At 29.4% G+C, this 19,862-nt stretch overlaps 1 protein-coding gene across 6 annotated transcripts in view; it reads right to left on the reverse strand.

Annotated features, from left to right (window-relative positions):
• LOC123296929 (syntaxin-1A) overlaps window positions 1–19,862 on the reverse strand; it is a 138,071-nt gene that overhangs the window by 18,442 nt on the left and 99,767 nt on the right. For all 6 annotated transcript variants that reach the window (XM_044878640.1, XM_044878644.1, XM_044878641.1 and 3 more), the window contains exons 4-7: window positions 1,103–1,177; window positions 836–1,018; window positions 317–390; window positions 49–186 (exon numbers count right to left, since the gene is read on the reverse strand). In XM_044878640.1, coding sequence (XP_044734575.1) covers window positions 49–186; window positions 317–390; window positions 836–1,018; window positions 1,103–1,177 — 470 coding nt within the window. The remainder of the gene's footprint in view (window positions 1–48; window positions 187–316; window positions 391–835; window positions 1,019–1,102; window positions 1,178–19,862) is intronic.

Below are 19,862 nucleotides of genomic sequence, written 5' to 3' on the forward strand. Positions count from 1 at the left end.
AATATATAATTGTAAAACGAGGAGCATATAAGGAAAGATAAAATGTACCTGATTTTCAACCAACATAGCCATATCCATAAACATATCATGAAGTTCACGAATGGAATTTTCTAATTTAATAATATCGGCATGTCTGGCTTCTATATCTGCTAGAGTTTGTTTAGCTTGTTGTGTTTCCATTATTATCTGAAGCATACAAAAATGTTTTGTTATTGTTATGTAAAACATGTTCGTGTTCGCATTATTTCTAGTATTTCTAGTACACTACATTACAAATATGTTTGATCATAAATAAATTTTTATATTCAATACGTACGCCTTGTGTAAATACAGCTGGATTTCCTTGTTCTAACATTTCTTCCAATTCTTCATTTGTTGTTGTTCTACCCGCTGAAATATTTAGAAAACTTTTTTTTATATCAATCTTATAAATATCAATATTAGTTTGTACTAAAAGTCATGGAAACTTGCCTTACAAAACCTCATAAAAAAGGTTGAAAATCATGGCAACAAAAATGACATAATTTAGCGTTAAATCCGGGATATTCTGTATATAGCTTTTATCATCAGACCTTTGGGATTTTGAAAAGAGAATTCTAATTATTCTTCTCACAAGCAGTATGTTAAGAATGATTCTTTATAAATCGAAAAACTGAAACTATACTTTATCATTGTACCAAAAATTTGATACAATGGTTATAAAGCTGTCTATATCCATAAAGATTTAATCGGAAGAACTGACCAGAATTAAACTTTAGAACATTTTTTTTTTGACCTTATTAAACTGTTAGTACAAAGAGGGAAATATGAAAAAATAAACAAAAATAAAACATACTAATTTCCAATTGACGTTGTATCCGTCCTTTACACCGTTCCCTGTAGTCTGTTTGTGTGCGATTATATTCCGTCATAACTTCCACAAATTTTCTGGACAGTGTTGAATGTTGTGTTTTCCGTATCCTGAGGTCTGCGGATGATTTGTTTGTCTGTTCCTCTGTTTCAATATTTTGTTCTATTGCTAAATTATTGAATTTAAAAAGAAAAATTAAGTGAATACATAAATAATAAATTTAATAATTAAATTAAATTTTTTTTTATTTACCCTTTAATTTGGCACGAACTTTATTAGCAGTTTTCTTTATGTCTGCCATTAAATCTTCCAGTTCTTGTTTTGTCTCTGTAACATAAAAAGTTTTATTTTAGTCATTTTATTTATATATATTTTTTTTATAACTATAATCATAAATATATAATTTAATGGCAGAAACACATTTATTTTTTTTATAAATCAATTCCTTTCGAGTATTGTGGTGTGAGTCTTTGTTATTTGAATAACTAAGAAGTTAATAAAATTTATTTCATATTCTACATATACAAAGACTGATATTAACATAAAAAATTTTTTATCAGATTCCTGTAAACCAACAGTAAAAAGTTTTGGTTTATTGCACAGTATATACATATAAACCAAATGCATGCTTTGTAGTCAAGTAATGAGTTATGTATTTGTATATTTGAATACCACGCAACTACAAAAATATATAATATATTGTATGCAAGTGATGTTTATAAATTTGATAATATAGATATTGCTCTTCCATCATCAATACTCTAACTATAGTCGACTATGTTCAAATGGTGGATGGATCTTCGATGAACTCATAATTAAATTAAAATTTTGTTTTTATAACATCGGTAATCTTATATTTTTATGGTTTTATTATAAACTTAAGATTGTCTAAATATTTTAGATAGTTTTTTTATCACACTCTCTAGGTTTTTTGATATAGAAATATCCAATTGAAAAAGATAACCTATATGATTTATCATTTTTTCAGCCAACTTGGAACGATAAAATAATAATAAAAAGCCCGATGACCTTGGAATTTTTTGTGATTTTTGGAAACTTTATTAATAAAAAAATGTATTTATAAAGTTTTATTGAAATCCCTACTATTATTCAATTCTTGCATATCTCCTTAACGATACAAGATAAAGCTGTTACCGGACACTCAGAGAAGTTGATGCCTGTAAGACAAACGTGTAGTTTTCAAAGTTTCAGAGCTGTACCCAAAAGTAAGTATCAATCAAAAAGCGTAACGAACGCACTATAAAGTAGTACAATCAATGAAGTTTTCGTTTCAATACAAGGAAAATGAGTAATTTTTAAGAAAATATATCACTAATTATGCAAAAATAATCTATACAAAGTAAAATTATTATATTTTGTATAAACTTTCGTGAACTGATGAAAGATGCAGACTTAGAAGATGATGGTTCGTTGATTTATATAAACATTGTATGCATTATTTTTAATTTAAATATCAAAGAAGTTTGTTTAATAAACTGAATAATTCTTGATGCTTTTGAATAAATTTTCTTTAGATTCGATATATACTTAAGAGTATACGATCTACCATTCAGTTTTATATAGAAAATAGAAAGAGTTTCAGCTTAGGAAAACATCTTCAGTTATTACTACAGACACATGTACATTGCACAGGTGTTCTTGATAAAATGTTATAAGAAGTAGTGTTCCATCTCTACAGTCACATTTCTTCCTTATTATAAGAAGATGCTTTTGTTGAAATGGGAGCTTTGCCGATTCATGTTTTTGGAAACATAAAAAGCCTATATAAAAGAACGGCAAGGGAAACTGGAAGCTGTAACAACCAAAAACCACTTTCTTAACCTGAACTTAATTCACAAACAAACGCGACATAACACTCGATAACAAAATATATGCAAACCATAATATTTGATGAAAATATCAGAAAAGTAAAGTACCCGCGATAGAATTTTCTTGATGCCACCGATTTAATAAAATTCAAATAATATTACCAAGAAAAAACTTTTCATTTTTCTTTAATTGACGTCTCTTAAGTAATCCTACTCTAAATGTGGGGTATAGAAAATAGATTAACGAAATTTGTTTAAATAAAAAAGTTTGCTATAACTATTTTTTTTATTCCGATACTTTGAAATAGAATGTAATAACGCGGCAAAATTTCTCCAGTAAACATAAAGAATTTTAATGAAACAAATTATTTTGACTGGCGTTGTTTTCTGTAAAACTCAATAGATTAATCAAAAAGGAATATAAACGTTTGCCAAGTTTTCTTACATAAGTAGCCAAAAAAAAAAAAAAAAAAACATGATGTCATGATGTAAACTTATTTACTCCGTAAATATTTAAGACAAGAAGTGAAACAATTTGGGTTTTATTATGAGACAAGCAGAAAAATATAACCTTCATTGATATAATCAAATAGTGACTGATAGTTGTTATTTGCAGGGGAAAGTTATTTAGGTAGGCCATGTTTCTTATCTTTATTCTAAAATCTACCGAAAAATTTATTTATTTATTTCTCCTAGTTGTAATGAAATCTTTTTTTTAAATATATTTATTATACTTTATTTCCAACGAATCAAATCTTTTTGTGCCATTAAAAATTTGAAGTGCCATAACAATACGTGATTTGCAATCAATGGTATACAAATTGACAAAAAAACTTTTAAAATTTTCAAATTATTTATACAGGGTTTTTCAGTAAAGCACGCCCATGGGGCGTTTTTAAAAGAAGTGGCCACATTTACCTATACAATATCAAAGTAGGTAAAACAATATTTTTATTGGATCCATTTAAAACAAATTTTTTAAAGTATAGTATCTGTTTATAAAACAACAAAATAATAAGTAACTTGTATCGACATGTAATTTGTGTTGTAAAAGCTAGAGGCGCTTTGTTTTCCAAGCTTGACTCAATGCTCAACAGTATGTAGCCAAGCTTCAACCCAATATATGGGCCCAAATTCTTCAAATCAAAATAAAAAGTATGGTAAACCTTGATGAGCTTCTCATGTATAAACAAAAATCTTTAGAGATCAATCAACTGATAAAATAAATTGTTTGATAAAATTATCTTAGTTTAGTATTTTCCATCCAATTTTTCTTTTTGTTTGTATGTTTCAAATTATATATGTATATGTATATACTGGGTGTTCCAAACCACCCGTCCAGGCTGATTATTCTGAATAGTTTTCAAAAAAAATTGAAACGAAAAAACACGTATCAAATATTTTTTGAAACTCTATCTAACCATACCAAAAACACCCTCCACCCTCAACCCCTGTTAGGGGTAGGGGGTGTAACTTGAAAAAATCAAATGGTAACCCCTATTTTTTTCTGCAGATTTGAATTCTTCAGAAGAAAAGACAAACATTTTGTCTAAGAAATTTTTCCCGATTTTCGGTAGATCACGCTACAATCGACAAAAATCGTTCTTTTAGATTTGGCATTAGAATTGCAGTTCAAGTGAAGGCGAGAAAAGTTTTTTGAGTCGAGAATAGTTATTTTCAATTTTGTTTTTTTGAAGAAAAGACTATTCTGTTTTGTTTTTCATATTTTATTATGATTTAGAAAAATTATTTTTGTAAAAATGTTTTTTTTTATTTTGGAAAGTCTGAAAAAAAATTAAATCTAAAATGATTCATATCTAATTCTTTTTAAGAGCTTTATTTAGTATCCTCCCAATTGTCTAGTGGTTTACCTCAATTACCGCAATTCGACATTTTCGCTTCTCTTTTATTTTCGTTGAATTTCTAACTTTTGTGTTGCTTTTGTTTTGTTTTTGTTTTGGTTCTGTGTGTTTGTGTTTTTATTTTTTTTTTTACTTTTTCGTTTTGACTTTTGTATTGAACGGCGCAATTCTTATACCAAATCTAAAAGAACGATTTTTGTCGATTGTAGCGCGATCTACCGAAAATCGGGAAAAATTTCTTAGACAAAATGTTTGTCTTTTCTTCTGAAGAATCCAAATCTGCAGAAAAAAATAGGGGTTACCATTTGATTTTTTCAAGTTACACCCCCTACCCCTAACAGGGGTTGAGGGTGGAGGGTGTTTTTGGTATGGTTAGATAGAGTTTCAAAAAATATTTGATACGTGTTTTTTCGTTTCAATTTTTTTTAAAAACTATTCATAATAATCAGCCTGGACGGGTGGTTTGGAACACCCAGTATATTTGATTTGTATTATTAGGTATTTGTTAATGTAAAGTACTTTTATATTTTATTTATTGTAAGTTTGAATAAAAGTATTTTCAGGAAGCTTAAATATACGAGAACCATTGTTTTGAATATACAGTGGAACTTGTTGTTGTTTTTTTTTTTTGTTGCAAAAAACAGATATTTCCTCCTTTTCAAATTTTTTTTAACAACTCTACACTCTCATTTTTTATAAAGTTTTCATAAAAACTACTATTTTTCTCCTTATTATCCCGTTGGAAGACCAGGTTTACTTTTTTTAATATTCAATTCTTTTGCTTATACTATACAAACAACAAACAATGCAGTCTGGTAAAAAATTAAAATTGTTATTATTATAAGCAAAAATAAAAACTTTATCCATTTTACATTTTACTGTACATATGAGTTCGAAACATTTGAGAAAACAGTTCATTACAAAAGTTTTCTTAAACATATATAATTCACAAATGAAAATTGTCGATATGTATCTACATAGGACTTCGCATAGGCTACCCATTCAACCATTTTAAACAGTAGCCCCAGTCATTTATTTTATAGCTTTGTCCCATACTCATATATGTATATATTATGTATGTAAAGTTTGGTACTATTGCAATATAAGTAAATGTTATCTCCAACATGGTTTTACTACCAATGTTTTACATGTTTACAGGGTGTAACAGAATCTAATTAACGACGTTTCCATAAAAATGCGTTTTTACGAATTTCTTGGGGGTGTTGCAATGTAAAAATTGAAGTTTTCCTGTAGATTCAAGCAATTCCGCGTCAATAGCACGTCTAGAAGTGCGTTAGAATTTGTATAGAGGAGCCAGCTTCATTTTATATACACACTAGCTGTGAACTACCCGCTTTGCTGGGCAACATTCCCACTTTCACCCCTCCCCCCCATATTCCATATCCTTTTCTAGGTTACTATCTATCACCTAACTAAATTTCATCAAAATCCGTTCAGCCGTTTAGGCATGATAGAGCAAAACTCCCAGCAAAAACCATAAAAAAATCACTAACTCAATTCAGTTTTCTGCCTACTTCCTACCCCCTAAGTACGATGACGTGATCATTTTGATCTTATATCCGTTTTTAGGTAACCATCTATTACCTTACTAAATTTCATCAAAATCTGTTCAGCCGTTTAGACGTGAAAGAGTAACAGACAGACAGACAGACAGACAGAGTTACTTTCGCATTTATAATATTAGTATGGATAACATAAGACAGTCGTATAAGAGTACGCGCGTACTCTACACCTGCACATTTTATGTAAACACTTTTGCTGCTGCCGCCTAGTGGTGAGCGGCGGAAATATCTTTATTTACAATACAGGCTTGATAAACCACCATACGAAAACAATAATCGTTTTATATGAAATACATTACACTTTCGAGATGTAATACTTTAGAAGGGATGAAAATAAATAACAAATCGCACAAAAAATTTTTACTGCTTTTTCGTGACGCACTTTTACACTGTTAGGTGGTCTCAACACAATTGAAGTTAGCACCAAGTCACAAACCGTTTGGTCGCTAGCTTCACTGCGTACTTTGTTCTCTCGCGTACTCTTAGAGCAGCTTAATCCAACAGGGTAAAAAAATAACGATTTTTTGTCTAAAAACCGAAAAGATCGTTTACCTTGAAAATGTAACAAGTTTGATACATTCTGTAAACTAGAAGGTACTTACCTAAATAATAATAACTAAGTATTTTAGTTGGCATTGTTCCATATAATCAAACATAATTTACTTTTATTAATGCATCGTTTAACACCAAACAAATGTTATACCGATTATATTACAACATTCGAGTAATGTGTTCTCTTCTATATTCTTTAAAATGTCTTTATTTATATTTTACCCTAGATGTAACTCGCCCGCTTCGTTCGACGATTTCATTTACCCTCCCATGTATATCATATTCCAAATATATGTTACATTTTATAATGAAATCAAATTATTTTGCTTTTAACAACAAAGAACAAAGCGGGCGGGTAACTGCTACCGTTATAAATTAAAGACTATTTGTTATTGAGCTATATTTTTGTAAAGTTTCATTAAAATTCATTTAGTAGTTTTTTAAATCATAAAAAAGTATAAACGCTGATAAAAAAATTTTCATTGTTTGACATTTCATAGATTTTTGAGTCTTCTTTGACTCCTGGGAGTTTATTTAAAGAACCTTTGCATGTAATTATTGAATTTCATGCCAAATTAACAATGTTTCGGTTGACAAAACCAAGTCCATAAATAGGAAGATTAGCATAACAAATTAATTCAAGCTTTTAATAAGCTCGTAAAAATCTAGTTTCTTTAGAAAAACTTTTATTTAAATAGGTAATTTAAAATACTTTTTAAAATGTTTGAAAACTTTTTAAAATGTTTGAAAACTTTTTAATTAGGTTTTAAAATAAATACACTAAAATAATGTTTATTTTTATAAAACACCTATATTTTAGAAAATAAAATAATAGTGGCCTAATTAGTAATTAAATTGAAATGAAAATATTCTACCAATTTTATACTTTTATTAAAAAGAAGGTAGGATCATTCGTTTTTCCATAAAATATATTTAAAGTGATTTTATCTTTCGACATCAATGTTTTAAAAAGCTATGGTATATATCGAAAAATTTTACTTTTAATTTTCGCCTAGTTTCCCCAAGTTCTAACAGAATATACCATCAAAAGATAAACGTAAATTTCAAATATTTTCATACACAATTTTTTTTTGGGAACGTTCTTAAATGGGGGTGAAAATTGAGAAAAACTAATTGAGGATCGGATGCTTTTTAAAATTCATTGAATAAATTTAGTCAAGAGGAAATTATACTCATATAAAGTAATATAAATCTCATGTATTTTCGTATTCGTTGTGTGCGTAGTCATGGTAGGGACAATAAGATCGATGCCAGCGCTTCCAGTGAAAAATTTTGGCGTTAAAGGGGGCTGTTATGACTAATTTGCAGTTCTTTACATGTTAATCTTATAGAAATGTCAAATTAAAATTATTGTAAAACACGAATTAATTAAACTTAATGCATTAAAAATTGTGAAAATAAGAAATCAAATTGCACAAATATTATTTTTCAAATGTAAATTATCATAATTATTTATTTAAATTTGTGAGACAATAATATTTAATTTTCAATGTTAGTCTTAGATCCAATCCATACAAATTATATATGCATCCATACAATTCTATAATTAAAGTAGTGTATCGTTACCATGGAAACGAAACTCACGCACGGAGCGAATAGGTTATAATATAGACATAAAATATATATGTAGGTACTAAAATTATATACCGTTTGTTGCAAAAAGACACGTTGGGTAAAATTTTCATTTATATAATAAAATGACATTGTTGTTAATATGTTATATAAATGTTACAGTCAAAATTCTTGGCCGGCCAAAACTATTTTTAACTGGTAAAATCAGTCAAAAGTACTTTTGATTTCACAGGTTGGTCAATAGTAGTTTTGATTCATAATCATTGGTTAATAGTGCTTTTAACTATAAATTTGCGGTTAAAACTGGTTTTGACTAGCGTTTCTGGTCAAAACTAGTTTTAATAATTATTAGAGAAGAACTCTACATTTGATTGATTAAGTTTAAATTATTGTAACAAATCTATTTATCTAAATCTCTATCCAAAAATGTTAAAGCGGAATGTTTTTAAAATTTATCAAGAAACCAAATGATGAATTTTCACACGTTAACAGAAGCACGACTTTTTAATGAAGGTGTTAACATGAAAGCGCTACAAAATGTCACAATTACCATCTATCATCTGAACGGATCCTAATTTTACAACGAAAATTGATTGATTAGCGCTAGACCAAATTCATTACAGGCATGAAATCCGCGTTTTCATGGGAATACCTTCATTAAAATCTACTTTGAAGTGTTATTATAGACAGTTGCCTATTTTTTTAAATTGTATAGTCGGAAAACTCTTAGCCAATTTTTGACTAAAAGGTCTACAGTAGTTTTGCCTGAAAATCATTGGTTAATTTGCTTTTGACTGTAAATTTGCGGTCAAAAGTGATTTTGACTGACGCTTCTGAGCAAAACTAGTTTTAATCGCTAGAGAGTCAGTTAAATTTACTTTTAATAGTTACGACAGCTGGCAATGTTAACGAGAGTTTATTTTGATATGGCTGAATTTCGGATGTTTCTTTCCATAATGATAGGAAGGAATGAAATACGTCTTGAATCTAAGACCAGTGTCGTTACTTAATTGTCGGACAATTATAATTTAATTTACTAAAATGGCAAAAGAATTTGTTAAAACTAGTCTAAAAATGATTTTAAATTTAGCAATTTTCGCAACTTTCTTCAGTAATGCACGCCAGTAAACGCAATCCCTCTCAGATGCCAGACATATTTCAACCTGACCTAATTTCAAACACATACATAAATATCCAAAATCCAGCCACCTTGGAATAAGCTTTTTCTTGGCGTTATAGCTTTAAGGGTATTTTCGTAGATTTCTTTAACTTTTTAAAGAGTTTTGATATGAGCTGTCAAAATTACTAACCATTTTTGACCAGCTTCATTGGGCAAAAGTATTTTTGATTGATTTTGCTAGTTAAAAGTAGTTTTGACTGTAACACATATATATGTAGTTGTAGTTAGTTTAGTTATTACATATTTTAAAGTGTGCTAACAGCACATACCTAGGTAAATGATTGTTTCAAACATAACCTAATATACATGTTTCTATGTGTTATAGCATCTATACAAAGATAACGTCTGTCCGTTCAGTTAGTTCACCGTTGTTAATGTTAACTAACACTATAATATGAATAAAACTTTTCACATATGAGATAGTGTGAAATTGTAATTACATACAATTTACTTTTTATCTCTCATTTCGTTTGAAAACGGATATATTGTTAAATCATTTATTAGCAGCCAATTCAATAAAAAATTATATATTTTATAAATTATTTGATGCAAAGTTTTCATTTTATCATAAGGTGAATTTGCTTATTTTATAGAGTGGAGGTACCCTATTAAAATGGAAATTATGGACTGTAAAGTTATCAAATATTGTAGAGTTAAGTTTTGAATGAGTCAGCACCATGCCGTTAAACTAGACTTACGAGGCCTTTTACAAATCAATTCTTGATTATTACAAGGTAAAAGATAGAGGTTTACGTTAAATTGGAATGTTAATTGGAATGTTAATAGTTGAGACATTTTCGAAAAACAGATACCTACATTCAGCACAAACTTAAAACAAAATCACTTATATTCTAATAAGAAAAGTAAGAAATAGTACCTACTAGCTGTTACCCCGATGACAGCGAGGATTATGCGTTAGATCGGTATCAAATGAAAGGGTGTAATTAGCATATTTGAAAAATGCTAATTACACCCTAGTTAGATTCAAAATTTTGTTCGTAGCATCAATAGTTTTAAGCGTTACAAACTTGGGACTAAACTTAGTATACCTTGACATATTTCATATATACATAGTATAAAAATGAACAAAAATTGAAATCCAAAGATTATATTTAATAAGATATAACTTTTGTTATTTTATAATATAATACGATATCAATTTTGCTTTCCAAGATGGCAAAAACTATTTGGATGGATCAAAATTTTGTTGTTTTTGCTATCATTATATGTGGTCCTTTATTTGGCCTATAAACACAAACAGATGAATTGGACTCTATAGTTTATGCTGTAGGATACTCGTATTGTTACACGATATGATATCCGATGCTGTTGACATCTATTAAACAATGTTATATATATATTATTATTATTATGGATTTGTTTATGTTGTTCTAAATATGTCCTAGAAACGTACTAGGTTCTATAAACTAAGTAGAACCGGTTATTAGTAATTTACAGATGGTTCTAGTTCCGTAACCATATTTAGATATTATTATGTGATTATATAACAGGACACTTGATACATTTTCTGAAAGAAATTACAATTCTACAAATTGACAACAAATATACGCTGAAAAAAAATTCTGAATACCAAACGATACGAGGTTATCTCGACCTCATCGCGAGATCATGGTGTCACGAATATGATACAACCAACGTACGGGGTTGAGTGGTGAAGTTGACACAAACGCATGAGTTGTTTGTATGAAAGTAATATACTGTCTAACAAATTTTAAATATTGTTGTTTTGAATAATATTAATATTATAACAAAATACTGATGTGATTGTCACAACTACATGAGCAGGTAAAAAAATAATAGATTTATACCTACTAAAAGGTTTATTTAAAAAAATATATATATTTCTACAAGTCGGATTTGAACCAGCGACATATTGATTACTATTGATTACACTGCCCTGCCCTAAGTCGAAAGCTTAACCAACTGCGCTATTGATGCTTGATAAATGTTATAGAAATGGTCAATGTTCATTTCAAACTCTCGTATTGACTGGTAACAACAATCTTCATGAAATTGCCTCAATCACATTTTTTTTTCAGTGCAGGGATGTTATAAAATATAAATCAGTAAATATTATAATTCGATAGTAAAAAAGTGTGTTAAGTTGGTAATAATAGTTCGTAGGAAGGCACTGAATTGACTGTTCTGCTGCTATTATGATTCAATCTCAATCCATTTGAGTGATATTTGACAGGAGATCATCCCTTCTACATAACCAACATGACATGTAAAATCAATTTATTTCAGATTGGCGTCATATAAATTGCCAATCATTTATATAATGCTCCCTCCATATACATAAATACATACGTTTATTATACAGAGTGAATTGTTAAAAACCTTCCACCCTTATATTTCGAAAACGGAATCTTACACTTTTTTCCTAGATCTCAACATTTAGAACCTGATTTCAGGTATTTTCATTTACCGAAATAATAAAAATACTTTAAATAAATGTTTCTCCTATTCCATTGCCATATTGTTTAGCCTTAAAATATGTAAATTCAGGTTCGGAAATGTAGCTCTTTTCGGGAAAAAGAACTAAGAATTTCCCCGTAGAAAAAAAACTAGAGACCGTATTTTATTTTCTCTTTAAAACGAATTGACACACATGTTTATTTATTTTTCATTTCGTTCTTGACGGACAGTTTGAAGGGTGGAAGCTTTTAAAAAAATAATCCTGTATACAAACATATTTATTGGTACACACATGCTTTTTATTCGTAATACCGTTTGCAATAGCTTCATTATACTACATTTCTCATTTTTATTTTGATGAAACGAGAATTTCGCTTTTTAGATAATTTATACACATTTACATTTTTTTCAAATCGATTTTTTGAAATATCAAAATGTTTGAAATATATACCCACAAATCAAGGTAGAGCGAAATCTTCGTTCGGTGCCTTTTAATTAAAATTAACAAAAATTAACCTATATTTCAATAATAAACTCTTAAAGCTAAGACGCCCCTTGGGTCAGCGCTGAGGATAGCAAATAAAAAAACATAAGTAAAAATATTGAAAATGGCCTAATACAATAGTTAGGTTAGGTTAGATTATATTGGCTGTCCTCACGAAGGGCAAACTTAGCACCTTACCACCTTTCCGCTGATAATTTCATTTATTCGATTTTAAAGGCTGAGTGCACCTCCTTCATGCATATATCATGCACTACACTAGCCCATCACAACTATTAATTTAATTAATTTTATTGCGACGGCGGGAATCGAACCCGCTACCCTAAGCATACCGCGAATGGAATCGATTTTAAAAATAGACGATAAGGAAGTAAATAAGTTTTATTAAATTTAAAATCTAAACAGAATAACTGGATTTTTACAGGTTATTTCTATGTGTTTGTTCGACTAAATATTCACGAAAATATTATCTAGTTCATATGAAATGTGACAACAATTTTGTTGTTATTGAACATAATTGTTGACAGTTTTCATTTTGTATAAATATGCAGCTAATATTTAATAATAATACTGACAACATAATAAAATTCATCATTTATTATTTCATTTTAACTCTAGGAATTATATAAGGTAAAATTTATTTCTAGGAATTATAATATGTCAACATTCCACACAATATTCAACATTTGTAATGTGTACAAACTAAAAGCCGCTTGTATGGAAACAGAATTTTCTGCATATACATATAAGGTTTTCATATTCTGCCCATGTTTAAGATTCTTACTATTTGGAAATTTGAACATAGATTACATTTTACATGAAACATTTAGAAACTTCGACAGTAAACTTCTTTCAACTACTAAAAAAAAAGCCTAAAGTTGAAGTTCTTTTCCGGTATTGTTTAATATAAGATACAGTTTATTTTATAATAATTTTAAGTGTTGCAGAAGCTTTTTTATGAAAATGTATACCAACCAATGATGACCGATGTTTACGGAAAAATGTTTTAAATAAAAGTTTATTTTTTTAAAAGGTTCATTAATACAACTTTTGTTCTGTCTCTAACGGTTTACAAGGTGCATGTGATTGGGTCCTAGGGACCCAAGACAAATTCACAAATTCCGAACATGGAATTTACCACCTTAGTGATTGTATGCCATATACTGTGTACTATTCTGAGCTCCTGCGTTGAAGATTCAATATCTATATTATCCACCTATTGACACGTGTAGTCTGTATATAGACGTAAAATTAATATTCATTACACATTACATATTACATATATATATATATATATATATTTATATATATACCATGTGTGTTTGTACCATCTAGGCATATACATATCTGTAGAATGACAGAATACATCCGTTTAGTAATGCATCTAAGCGAGAGTTATTATATACATGTGTTGTAAGATTACAGATACGATACGACAGATCTTCTGTTGCTTCTGTTGTATGCATGCAGAGAGTGGGAGTTTTGTTGCATACTTACTAGTTATCTGAAACTAAAAAACTCCCACTCTCCCAGCGTCGCCCAACTAATGTTCAATACATGTATATAATACTTCTCGCTTAGATGCATTACTAAACGGATGTATTTTGTCATACTACAGATATGTATATGCCTAGATGGTACAAACACACATGGTATATCTAAAAATAAATCTTCTTTCAGCTAGCTTAAAAGATGACTAAAAAATAATGCTATGCAATCGAAAATTTACAATTCTTTATGAACTTATTACTACTGTATTTAGTTTGTAGGTATTTAACATCACAGGGTGAAACAAAAATTATGTTATTCATGATTTTATACGTTTTTAGCTCTCAAGATGCATTACAGATGGTAAATTTTTCACCTATATAGTTTAGATTAAGATAAAGGATCGAGAATCTATGTATTTATTTTTAGTGTATCGTTAAAGTCGATAAAGATATATTTAAGAAGTAGATATAGTGCTTTACCATGTAAATGCTAAAGCTTTATGTTCATGTACTCTAAATACTAACATTAGCGTAAGGAGTGAGGTATACCTATACAGTGATGGGAAAAAGTACAACAACCAAAAGTACTAAAAGTTCTGGAGGACTGTAAAATGAATTTTTTTTACGACAGCGAGGCTCATGTAGACCCGTTAATGGAAGCCAGGGAGGCATAATTACGTTCTTTTAAATGAAACCGGGGGAAGGGGGTCGAATCATGTGAAGGATCTTATTCAGACAAATACAACGGATTTAAAAAAAATGTGCTACGATTTTTTCGCGGATTTACGATGAAAAGTAATCGATTCTGGAAGTGGAACAAAAATACAGGCACACACTTCAAAGGGGGGCTTGATTCAATTAATTGTAAATCGTTAAATCATTGTAAATATAATAGTTCTCTTGAACTTTTAAAAGTTGAATACAGCCTCTTTATCTTGGATCGTTTGGAGGTAATTTTAGGGTTGCCGAATTTTTTCACAGCACTGTATATTTATGAATAGTGCATTGCTATACTTTCTTCTTCTGTTGTTTCTCTCTGATTCTGCTTTAGAATTAAATTTAAGAGGATTTTCTTATATTTCAATTCAAATGTATGTATAATAGTACGTACCTAAATACATGACTTCTATACTGAAAACCATTGTGTAGAAATTTGACGATTGATGAAATGTCTAGACATTTAATGAAATAAATTGACATGTGTTGGTTATAATATGAATATATAATTATTACTACTTTAAAATGAGTATTCAAATCGAAATCCTTTGGTACACAGTATTTTACGCATGCGCCAACTTAACATGTAACTGTCCAATATAGTGACTCATATATAGACCAAAGAGTTTTTATACATAGAGAACGCCAGGACCTATACTTGCGAAATTTAAAGCGAGAGAGAAGACTACCAGATCCCCTGTGTCCTTGCCTATTACATACAACATACAGATCCCTTGCGTTCTCTATATGTATTATCTCTATGGTATAGACAGTGTTGATTAGGCAATCGTTAGTTTGCCATGAAAGCAAAGAAAGATAGTCACTCTTAGAAAGCCAATGTCGTATATACATCATAGCACGATTGTGTCGCGACTATAAAATGTTTCTAACTTAAAATTGTGCCCTCATGGGTAAACATGGGTAAAAAATGTTCAAACAAAAGTTGTTTATTTTTTTCTAAGCACGCTATTTTCAGCTTGATATCTCTTTTCGTTTTTGAGTTATCGTGTTTACGGACAGACAATCGGACAATGAACATCTGTAACAAAATTTTGTTGATAGCATGAATATTTCTAAGCGTTAAAAACTTAATCCTAAACTTAGTATACCTTAATATATTTCATATATACATAGTATAAAAATAGTCAAATCAATGGTATTTCGGAAATCAAGGAATTTGACTCAAAATGTTAGATTTTGGGTGAAAGCATAACCTTTATAATACTACGTACACAGAGATTAAAACGCAGAAAATTTGTCAGAGACGAAGTTCTTTTCGTAGAGGGGTGACTGAAGAAAAAGTTATGGTTACCGCCATAAGAGTAACCAAAATAGACCTAACAGTTGAACGCACGTTGGCCATCGAAATATTTTGAATGATAGATTTTGAATCAGCTGACGTCTATACAAATTATGTAACAAAATGTAAAGTAAATACATTTTAGGAATTATTTTCGTTGTGTAGTTGTGTTATTAAAGTTTTAAAATACGTAAGAAATTACATATATTTTAATCCTTAAATTACATTTAGTTGGTACATGATGATTATGTGGCAAGTATGTTTGTTTAGCTCATCATTTATTATGTTCTCATGTTATTATGTTTGCGTAATTTTATTTTAGTCATGTGAGGGAATTACGAATGTGCTAAAGGTAAATCTGAAAAGTATACAGCATGTCCACGGATTGTGCGTGTTTACCAATTACTAGACTAAGAATTTTTTGTTTTCTTCTTTGTTTAAAACATTTTTTCGGAAAAACTTTAGTTTTTGGAGGAAACGCAACTTAACAATATGCCATTATTGCATATTATCAAAAGAAAATAAAGTTTATTGATAATTGTAGGTCAAAGTCATGCACACAGGATAATGCCCTCTATTGCCTGCCCTTGACATCTTTTTGCTAAAGCATTTTTTCGTAGTTGGTATGTTTTCTTTCTATTAAATACAATAATGACATATTTTTAAGTCGTATGTCCTTCGAAAGCTGGTGATTTTCGAAAAAATGGGTTAGACGAAAAATGTTAGTTTTTTTATGACGATCAACTTTCTAATTTAAAGTTAGTTCTATCTTTTATCGTTTAGTATCTAAATTGGCTATTAAAGAAACCCGAAGAACAAGATTCAATCTGATGTAAGAACATGATGTCCCTCATCAACCTCTACAAACTTTTGTTTAAGTTATTTTTTGATTGACCCTTTATAGATTAAAATGACACACCCTGTATATTACACAGCAAATTGACCTGTATTAAAATGAGTAAACATTTGCATTTTTACTTGCTCACCGAATACTAACATTGATATGATGTAAACATTTGAACACGTAACCACATATTGAAGGAAATCGATACATTTTCTTAACAACACATAATAATATTGTGTTTTACGAGAAAAGTATTCGAACGAGGTAAAACCTTCCAAAAATAAAATGAGCAGTAATATTAAATATATAAATATTATTTTTATCGTATAAAAGATATAATACTACGGCAGCGCGTTAAGCATAAAAGATACTACAATTAAATAAATATTTGGTCTTTATTAGGTATTCTAACCATGAATAACATTTTTTCTTGAAATAAAATTCAATCATGTGGAGTTTTGTACAATAATAAAGGGGGGAAAACGATTGAAAAATGAATGGTATATTATTTTTTAATCCAATTGCTAAAAAAACGTAAATTGATCTCAATTTGAAGATTGATTATTATAAGTAGTAGTATCTGATCGAAACAGAACATTTCTACCAAAAGTTAAATGAAATAAAAACAATAATTCATGTTGACAAAATTTTTTTATCACTTCAGGTGAAGAATTCTCACTGTATTGGTGGAAAAGTGAAGTTGTTTTTGAAAATCTTTAGAAGTGCGCAAAATAGGAACGTTCAAAATTTTAATTAAACAAAGAGGAAGATATAGGTTAGTGACGACATTGCCCGAATCATCATAGAGATACGTATAAAATACATATAAAACTTTGTTTTGCTAAAAAGAGATGGGTAACAATTTTAATTTCACTTTCAAATTTTGTCATGGTATCAAGTCTAGTTTTACATTTTTATGAGTAATATGGCAAATTTGACATCAGGCATTGAAATTTGTGAAAAAATAATTTATTTATTTATATTTCTGCTATAAAACAAACAAAAACAAGTGAAAACAAACAATTGAGTTACATGTTGAAATACCATGCAATGTAGTCAGTGTTGACTTCTTTATCACATTACACATACAAACATGTGACACATACATAACTGATAATCAAGTATAGTACATATTATAAAATTTCCGCCTAATTGGCGCCCTCACGAGTAAACAGTGATGTTTACGAAAAAATGTTTCAAACAAAAGTTGTTTAATTTTTGATAAGGAACATGTTTTACATTTAAACTTTTGTTCTATCTCTAACGGTTTACAAGATGGGTCCTACGGACTAAAGACCCAATTGACCTATGATGATCATTTACGAAATTGACCTCACTTTTTACGTCCTGAGTACGCTGTAAAAATTTCAGCTCGATATCTTTTTTCGTTTTTGAGTTATCGTGTCCACGGACGGACGGACAGACGGACGGACGGACAACCGGAAATGGACTAATTAGGTGATTTTATAAACACCTATGACAAAATTTTTTTCCTAGCATCATTATTTTTAAGCGTTACAAACTTGGGACTAAACTTAATATACTATGTATATTTCATATATACATGGTATAATTATAAAAACTAACAAAACATGTTAACTAATACTTCTTGGAATAAAAATTTGTCAATAATCCAAGAAAACTTGATGATAGCGTGTGACACGAGCAAGGAGTTCAATGCGAAGAAAAAATCGGTAGATTTTCAGCAGTTCGCAAATGGAACCCTAAATGCATATTGAAGCCTTGGTTCAACAATCTTATGTCATTTCTAGCAAGCTTACTGGCTTCATTATTCCCTGCAATGTCTCTGTGACCCGGTATCCGTATCAGGTTTATATAATATATCGCCTTAAGGACCCACAATAAAAATATTTAGCTAGATTATAAAATTATTAATTAGACATTTGTTCCACTAGCTCATTTTTTAGGACGTTAGATAGGCCTGTGCTATCTTTGAGGTTAAGTAGAACAGCTTAAGAATTTTAGCGCTGCTCGATTATCGGTGAGGATAATAATGTCGCTTCACATTAAAATACTCATCTTGATGCAGACTAATTGTCTGGGAGCTGGAATGATAACTAATAATTCCTCTCTAACTTAGATTCGTCGATATAAAATATGACGCCCTATGATTTAATTAAGTTCTCATCTCATTCTTGTTTTATTTAGGTTAGTAGGAAATGTTATGTGAGTTCGTTCATATTTGTTGAGATTATTAGCTCCTATAGATTAATATTAATCCAGAAGTTTGTAAAAACATATTTCCTACACCGAAACTCACTCACACAAAAAACAAACATTTATTCAGGTTACGAACGTTTGGCCAACGAAAAAAAAGGTTATATTTGTAAACAAAAAAAGTAAATAATTTAGATAAAAATTAAAACACTTTATACGGATTTTGTTCAGGAGTCATGTTGTGTTATATAACTGGCTTGAAGAGCGGGGTTCCAACAGGTAATACCTATAAAGATTAATTAAAAATATACAAAGTATTTCCGCAGGGATAATAGATATTTATATTTCTTTTTCATTTAAAATAAAAACAATTTTAATTAATATTTTCAACAAAAAGAAAATTAAATTTACACGCAGAAATTTTTTAGTATCAATACTTCGTTGGGAATATCATGCTCTACAATAAATGATTAATGTTTCCGGTTTTGATAACAAGAAATTATATATTATTATATATTGTTTATCTAATTTTAAGCGTTTTTTTTTTTGTCTCATTGCAAGATCTTTCTCCTGTTCGCAAAGTTGTTGCGGCTATTACAGGACACTGATTGGGCGGCAGGCATGCAGAACGTCTGGGCCTGGCAGTGTATCACGACTACTGCAGGAGGTAGGAGTTAAGAGTATTATAATTTTTAGAAAAATTATTATTTTGAGTAAAATGTATGTCTGTTTGTTTATTAATATTAATTACTTACGAAGTTTTTCAGAAAATACAAGAGTAGTTTCAAAGAGTATTTAATGATCTTGAACTCACCTAGAACAAAGACAAAATTAAATTAATATTAATTGTAATATAGAGAAACTCCCGCTTTGCTGGGCAATTTTTCCTTTTTAAAACAAAGACAATCACGTTATGGCCCTCACTTTTCCTCCCTTTTTTTCA

Source organism: Chrysoperla carnea, chromosome 3, assembly GCF_905475395.1.
Source record: "Chrysoperla carnea chromosome 3, inChrCarn1.1, whole genome shotgun sequence".
NCBI lineage: Eukaryota > Metazoa > Arthropoda > Insecta > Neuroptera > Chrysopidae > Chrysoperla > Chrysoperla carnea.